Source organism: Papaver somniferum, chromosome 6, assembly GCF_003573695.1.
Source record: "Papaver somniferum cultivar HN1 chromosome 6, ASM357369v1, whole genome shotgun sequence".
Lineage (NCBI taxonomy): Eukaryota > Viridiplantae > Streptophyta > Magnoliopsida > Ranunculales > Papaveraceae > Papaver > Papaver somniferum.
In genome coordinates this window covers 109,976,311-109,983,727 of record NC_039363.1, presented here as the reverse complement: position 1 = coordinate 109,983,727, position 7,417 = coordinate 109,976,311, and the positions used below count along the sequence as shown (strand labels likewise).

Genomic DNA, 7,417 nt, shown 5'->3' with positions numbered 1-7,417 from the left:
CGTGTTACGAGGTCATGCTAATGCTAATGATAATGCATGGTGAACACGTGTTCAAGCCTTCAGAGATGCTTAAATAAAAATTCAAGGGTATATCAGTTAGTTTTTAATCAAATCAAACGAGAAGTTCTCGTTCCTTCCTATCTTCCTCACTTGTATTTACTTTTTCTAGTAAACCAAAATTCTTTCAATTCTTCTATTTAGTTTTCTGATACTCGACCTACCGGAAGTGTGGCGATGAGTGAGTTTTTCTCTTTGTTATACAATAGCAGCATTTGCAGTAGCAGCAGCAGCTTCATCAATGGCTTGAACTTCAGCCATTTCTTCAAATATTTCTTCCAAATTTCTGTGGCAACTCGTCTCAACTGAAATCAAATCCATCTTTCTCCCCGTGAAACTGATGACCTCATGGAGCTCTTCCAGTGCAATCTTGTCAATCAGTGCGATTGCTTTCTCCAGACGGGTCTCACGCCCATATGCAAACTTGTAAAGGCATCTTTCTGGGACGGGTTGTGGTGCCTTGTGAATATCCTCATGGGTGAGATCTCGAACGTAAAATGCTAGGTGGCCGAAGTCCATATCTACAAAAAAATATCAAGTTAACAATCGATACATAACTAAATATATGTAATCCGATTCTCAATAACAAAACACACAGGAATGTCAAACATAAACAATCGGTTTATGTGATACATATATAAACACCGATTATGGAATGGAATCTGAAGAGACAATCTTAATCGGTAAACTAACAAGGACATAAAATCCGATTATGGGATCGCATAGTTAAAATAAAAAAAATTGTACCCAGAATCAGATTACTCTAATGCACTTATATACCGATTCCGGTGATGTCTTTTCATATTTAGTTACTAAACCTAGAATCGGTCGACGTTAACCATCATGGCCGAAGAACAAAACCCAGAATCGGTTCATTCAATATGTCAACATAAACTGATTCTGGGTAAGATCAGAGATTTGGGTTTTCAAAAATCGAAAATTTAAACATGTAAATCAATGAAGAAATGAGAAAACTAGAACGGTTGATGGAGATTTACCTTTTTCTTGGTTGGACCGAAATCGTTGGAGAAGAGGATCAAAAAAAAAATTGATTAGGGTTTTGAGAATTTGGAAAAATTAGGATGAAAATAGAAAGTTTCTTAGGTTTAGTTTTTTATGTTTTTGGATTTGCTGAAAATGGAAAAATTAGTATTTATATGAGATAGTTTTATGAATTAATTTGGGGGTAAATTAGTATTATCGAAAAATTTGGTAGCCCATAATCATTTGATGGAGTGGGAAAAAAAATTTGATAGACCCCAAATAAATGGCATAGGCCCCAATTTAACCTTTTTAAATTATAGTATCTATAGGATCTACTAAGATCTAACGCCCCTTATTTTATACTCCATATCCTTTGAATTATAGGATCTAACGTCCCTTGCTTTATATTACCTCCCACTAAAAGGTTGCCAGCATCCCCAAAAATGGTGCTTTGTAGTTTCAGTTCATTTTTAGGGATAAACTAGAATGACACCTGAAAATGTGAAGTTTTTATGATTTAGTACTATCTTCGTTTCTGGAAACGTGTTACTTTTACTTTTTCATTTTAGACCATAAATAGACGAAATTGAAAAAGTCAAAATAACACTTTTCCTGAAACTGATACTATTTATTACCTGCTAAATTAATAGTTCGATCGATTTTAATCATAAACGGTTTGGTCTGGTCCGGTTTTTCAGTTGTACCCTGTGCCATGTTCCGGTGGTTAGCTTTTGTAATGTTTCGCATCGGTCAATACAGATAGGGAAGGTCAGAAAAACTTCCATAGGCCATAGTGGTATTTATCCAAATGACGCCTATAAATATAGTTACTATTCCCTAAAAAAGTTCCCTTCCCTCGTTTCTCCCCATTTCAAAAGATTTCAAGCGTTTCTCTCTCCGCTCTCGTTAAGTCGGTTTTCGAGGGTTTCGATCAAGATTATTCAGGTAAAGTGTTTCTATTAGTTTGATTTATTCAGTTGTTAGTTAGAACTCAGTGTATCTGAATCATGATCTAAATTTCTTTAGAATCAAGTTCGTAAGTTGATGCAGTAACCGCAGACGTAACTGTGGGTGTTAATCCCTAATTTCTTAATTAGATTTCAATGCAGATGTAATATGACCTGATATTCTGTGGTATTCTTAGTTAGATCTAGATGTAGATGCATCATGTTCTCAATTTCTATAAAATCAATTTTGTAAGCAAAAAAATTATGAATTATGTGTTAATCCCTAATTTCTTGGTTAAATTTCAATGCAGATGCATTATAATCTTGAATTTCTGTGTTTTTCTTAGTTAGATTTAGTGTAAATCTATCATGATCTGAATTTTCTTTGTAATCAAGTTCTGCAGTCGTTATGAATTATGTGTCTAGTTCTGTAATTTCTGTGGAGAGATTTATCAAAATCTTCTTACGAAGATATTTATGAAGATTGTGTTCCATTTCAGGTGAAATTGGATGTATGTTTACTATCAGACCTCTTTAGGGTTCCCCTATTGCTCTTCGCCCTCCGATTAGGGTTTCATGTTCTTCCAACTCAGTATGTTACTCTCTAAATCGAAGAGGTACAGCCTTTCCCCTTGCTGTTCTGCCTCCACTCAATAAAATTCCAGTTAGGGTTTCCTGCTCTTATACTCGTAGAATTATACCAATCCTTCAGGATACTGCCAAGAACCTTAATCAGAATTCGAAGTCTTTAATTAACTTCAGCAAACCCTTCTTTGAGTTCATTAAAACATGTTTCACAATTCTTATGTCTAGGATTAATGAACAAATAGGATTATTACCAAAGCACATCAAGTATTTGTCAACATCTCTATTCGTCTTTGGTATATTTCACCAATTTCGAAAACTTGTTTGGAACTACCTTCTTGTAAGGGCTATGATGGCAGACAGTCGTTTTAAACTAAACGATGTGCTCAGGACAACTGCTAATGGTAAATCAGTTACTGGTAAATTCGTCAAAGCTGGTTGGTTGGATGTCACTTTGGAAACTGAAATGGGTGGTTTGATAAGTATCCCTAATGGCAAGTTACTTGAACTTGAGAATCTGAGTGCACAAGAGTATCAAAGGCTAAGTATAGAGTTGGGAGTGAACTTGCTCCACTCTATCAAGGTTCACAAGGAAATCAAAACCTACTTGGACAATCTTGATGTTGATAAGACGGAGAAAGGCAAACAATCACAAGTTCTGTTGAAGAAGTATGATGGCGAGAAGAAACTGATGGTGGTAAGTAACTTTGTGTTGCGCAAAATATCTTCTCTTATAAGTAACTATTGGCTGATGCTTGTTTCTATTTTACAGTTGCTTATTTCTTGCTTAATCAAGAAGGCAAATTACTATGAGATCAATGTATGTAGTTCTTCATACCTTATTCTCTGTTTTTATTGGTTTTAAGTAAAGTTTTTCTTGTTTTACGTGACACGTTTCTTGTTGATTTAAAAAGACCGACATCCATTCGAGGCTTGTACAAGTTATCAGTGCATGCGAAGTTGATCAATGTATGTTTTTCTTCATGCCTTATTCTGTGTGTGCATCTTATGCTTATTTTTTTAAATGGTTGGACTTGTATTTCATGCTTGCTTGGTCCCTCATTTTTCTGTTATGCATGTGTCTCTGGTTAAAGCAAACAACTCCTGATGCAGACCGACCATTCACCCTTCTAAGAGGTTAGACTATATTATCCTTCTTTTGCTGATTTTGGGTGCTCACTTTAAATAAAGCTGCTTGGTATGACATCTGATGTTGCATTTCTGCATCAAATTATCCAGATTTAAACCATTTCTCCTAGAATTACCTTAACATTGGATGCAGTGAATGATACAATAACAAACATTGTTGCATATCAAACTATCATCATGTAGATTCATTCTTCAGGGCACCTCCAAAGTAGAGTAATACTATTTCCAGGTTTCATTACCTACAACTAACACAATAATGTGTAAGGACTAGATCTGGCTAAGAATGCTTCACGACAATAGAATTTCAGTTTAGACCTTGTATTTTCTTTTTCTTGGTTTGCCTTTAATGAACATTTAGTGACAACATTCTTTATGTCAGGTTCACATAAACTAAACTCTGAATCTTCTTAAGTAGTAAACCACTAAGTTCTCCAATTTTGCTAGTTGATGGCATGAATAATATACTTTACAACTGATGCACATCCACCTCCTTATCTGATTCTAAGGAAAAAATAGTCATGTTTCCCTTTACAATAAGAATGACAAGACCGGTTTCTCCCAATTACAATATGTGAATTGCTCCTCATCAGAGGATGAGACCTGCATAGAGAAATTGGTTCCAAGTGTCTGGCAGTCTAGGAAGACACCAATCACTGCAGTCAACTCCACTGTGTTTGCCGTTGTAAGCCGCGGGATGGGCATCTTTTCTAAGCTGCGAGAGTTAGGTAACGTCTAGGAGGTACACTGGTGTTTTAATTCTACTGAAAAATTTGTACTCCACATACATCTGTGGAGGCAAACGTGCGGGATACCTTGTCCCTAATACTGGCTGTGTCTTACTTCTGCAATCCGTCCATGGTTATTATGCCATTCGTTCCCTCTGCAATGGATATATGTTAAGCCAGTAATGCCATTGAGAATTCAAGTCTGAGCAATCATTTAGTATTTGCTCTAAAAATATCCCTGACCTCACTTTTGTATTTGAGCATTATTATTTCTGAACAATCTCATACACGGGTTATGCAAGTTTGATCTTTTGAATTCTGATACTGATCAGCTTATTGATTCTCGATTTATGTGTCTGTGAAATCACCTATTTTAAAAAAGTTTGATGCTCAAAAAAAAATGTATTGGCTGCAGATCTGCTGCAGTTCAAAATACAAATAATGATGATTGAATTTGGGATTTCATGAGGTTATTGACAGGGTAAGTCTTCTATCTCCCTAAAGGGCCTATACGCATATTAGGAGGCGAAATTCAGTGAAACATTTAGTTGCTGGGAATTTCCTTACATTTTTCGGTTTTCTAGAGTTATTGTTCAGGTCTTAATATATTGACATGTGATCAATTTCTGGGTTGAATTTTCCCTTGTACATCTAGACCGCATATTGTATTTGAATCAGAAACCCCAGTTTCATTCAACTGCGGTAGTAACAAGAATCGTGCATAATGAAAATGGGGTTAATACCTTCTTCACATTACTTTTCATTGTTTATCAACAAAAACTTCATTTTTTTATCGGCGTAGTATTTGTCATTTTTTTTTAACTTTTGAATCTTCATAGTGAGTATTTTCAATGGTAAATCGTATCTATTATCGACCTGAGCAGTAGTTGTGAGCAATCTGATTCAGACGTTGAAGATTGAATACTAGTCCAGATATTGTCCGATACAATCCTTCATACTAATAACTATACGAGTCGAGCTGCATATAACTTGTTTATCTAGCGTGTACTTGTGTATGTTTTCCTTATTACGTCGGTTTATAGATAGTGACACATGGGGAGGTTCTGTAGCAATAACGCTTCTGATTTATTTTTTGCTTTCAGGTACAGGATGCTTTCTATGTTGTTGTTCTCGGGATGCTTTCGGTTTTCCACTTGAAGCTTCGTAAAAAATAGTGAACTCTGAGATATTGTATAGAATATTATAGCGATATGTGTTCCATTCTAATACCATCGAGAATGGAATTGATAGTTACATTTGCACATAGCTAAAAGGTTTTCTTTGTTTTGTATAGACAGAATAATTCTCATCATTCTTAACTGCTATGAGAATCCTGAAACAGTTTTGCACTAGCCTAGAGGTGGCGGGTTAAAATGTGTACCACAACACTTCTAGCCATTTCTTGAGCATCACCTTCACACCCTGATTTCTGGTGTATTCTGAATCAAACATATACACTGGTTTTGCTCTTTACTAGAAGAAATTATGCGATCCTATGCATTAAAAAGGGGGAGCAACGTAAATGAAGAGTATATCACCTTTTTTTTTTGAATCAACTACTGCTGCATGATAAGAGTTGTGTTGGAAACCAAACAATTACTGACTCGCGCAATAATACAAACACCCTGTATCATACATTTTCAATTGATAACACAGAACAGAAATGTAGAAAAGGGAGAGAAACACAGTACTATATATAAAAACCAATCAAAACAATAAAAGATCAAACTGAGGCGAGATTTCTCTTTTCAAAGGAGTTTAGCTGTGTGCCTCAGGATACAGCAGTACCTTGATGATAACGCAACACTTGGCAAAAACCCCATGAACAGACTCTCAAGTCTCAATTAAGAGGAATGCGTAATACCAACGCGCTTCCAACTCATTGAGTAATTCACTAATGTTTTCCATTTTCTTATCGAGTTTTTTACCCTTCTTATCTATGCGATCTTCAAGAGAATTGAATCTTTTAAGCAATTTGTTTTGCTTGTCTTCAAAAGAGTTCAATCTTACCACAATTTTGGAATGGTCGTCTCGAAGAGAATTTAAGCTGTTTGTAGCTCGTAATGTCAACCATAAACCTGCACAACCAAGACCCAAAGGAAGGAGGAGATTCAAAAGAACATTCTCGTTAGCCATAATAAATATCAAGGTAGAAACAGGCTTCAAAACCCGTAACCAAAGAAGATATGTAATAAAAAGTTGCAGTTCTAGGAATTTCAGTTTCAGGATGTTTCCTTATAGTATTATGTACGAGAATACTCCGTACTATAAGTAAAGTTCGGTTTTTGCACACTCCTCTTGCATCAACTATGATTTGCAAAACTAAGATCAATGGACGAGGTTGAAATATTATGTGAAGAGGCTTTAGAGAATATACATATTTCAGACCAAATAAGCCAATTCTAGATATTTTTGGTAATACATCTTTCCTAGTTTGGAGACATTACACACTTCGGAATGTTGCAGGCTTGCAGCTTGAACAGAACATTTCCTTTTTTTTTTATATCATTCTTTTCGATCCTTCTTTTTAGGCCATGAAGTAAATTTAGGGTCACGATAACAAGTGAAATTCTGGCCATGGTTCATATTTTATGTCATGCATTAAACATTTTTGGTTAAAATGTTGGCTTAGGGGGATATTTTTTTTTGTTGGAAGGCAGATTTGTACTTTTAGGAGTCTCGACTCTGGAGGATCATGGAGTAGAGTGGGGTTACGTGAAAAAATTGTAGATTTAATTGCAGTTTCTAGGGTCGATTTTATCATGAGCAAGGGTGGAAGCAATAAAGAGCAAGAGCGTGCAATGTCGAAATGCTCTACTGGATATTAGTTTTGCGAGCCCAAATAAAGAACCATTTTCAGGGACCATGATTTTTTTGGGAGGGCCATGGTCTTATTAGGCCAACCTCCCTATACTTATAAGGGGTGTCCTAAAGTTGGATAAATACACATTTCCCTTTATTTTAATTTAA

The 7,417-nt window shown here is 35.6% G+C and overlaps 1 protein-coding gene across 5 annotated transcripts; it reads left to right on the top strand.

Moving 5' to 3' along the window:
* The first annotated feature begins 1,882 nt into the window (after positions 1–1,882).
* LOC113286042 lies at positions 1,883–5,918 on the top strand. Of its 5 annotated transcripts, none has more exons than XR_003329072.1 (7): positions 1,883–1,986; positions 2,489–3,270; positions 3,346–3,393; positions 3,488–3,542; positions 3,668–3,710; positions 4,863–4,928; positions 5,551–5,918. XR_003329072.1 is itself a non-coding variant. In XM_026534759.1 (7 exons), the coding sequence occupies exons 2-6, from the start codon at positions 2,794–2,796 to the stop codon at positions 4,913–4,915; spliced, it is 657 nt and encodes a 218-aa protein (XP_026390544.1). In that variant the 5' UTR covers positions 1,883–1,986; positions 2,489–2,793; the 3' UTR covers positions 4,916–4,928; positions 5,551–5,918. The 5 variants fall into 5 exon arrangements, 4 of the variants coding, with proteins under 4 accessions (XP_026390544.1, XP_026390547.1, XP_026390548.1 ...); XM_026534759.1 differs by having other exon boundaries at positions 3,687–3,710; XM_026534760.1 differs by lacking the exon at positions 1,883–1,986 and adding an exon at positions 2,103–2,237 and having other exon boundaries at positions 3,687–3,710.
* Positions 5,919–7,417: the final 1,499 nt, after the last annotated feature.

What these genes read in the sequence shown, in the direction of transcription:
- LOC113286042 (XM_026534759.1), top strand. Translation starts at nt 2,794, where the DNA reads ATGTCTAGGATTAATGAACAAATAGGATTATTACCAAAGCACATCAAG. An exon ending in GCGAGAAGAAACTGATGGTG is followed by an intron (nt 3,271 to 3,345) that starts GTAAGTAACTTT and finishes TCTATTTTACAG; the next exon opens with TTGCTTATTTCTTGCTTAAT. An exon ending in CAAATTACTATGAGATCAAT is followed by an intron (nt 3,394 to 3,487) that starts GTATGTAGTTCT and finishes TGATTTAAAAAG; the next exon opens with ACCGACATCCATTCGAGGCT.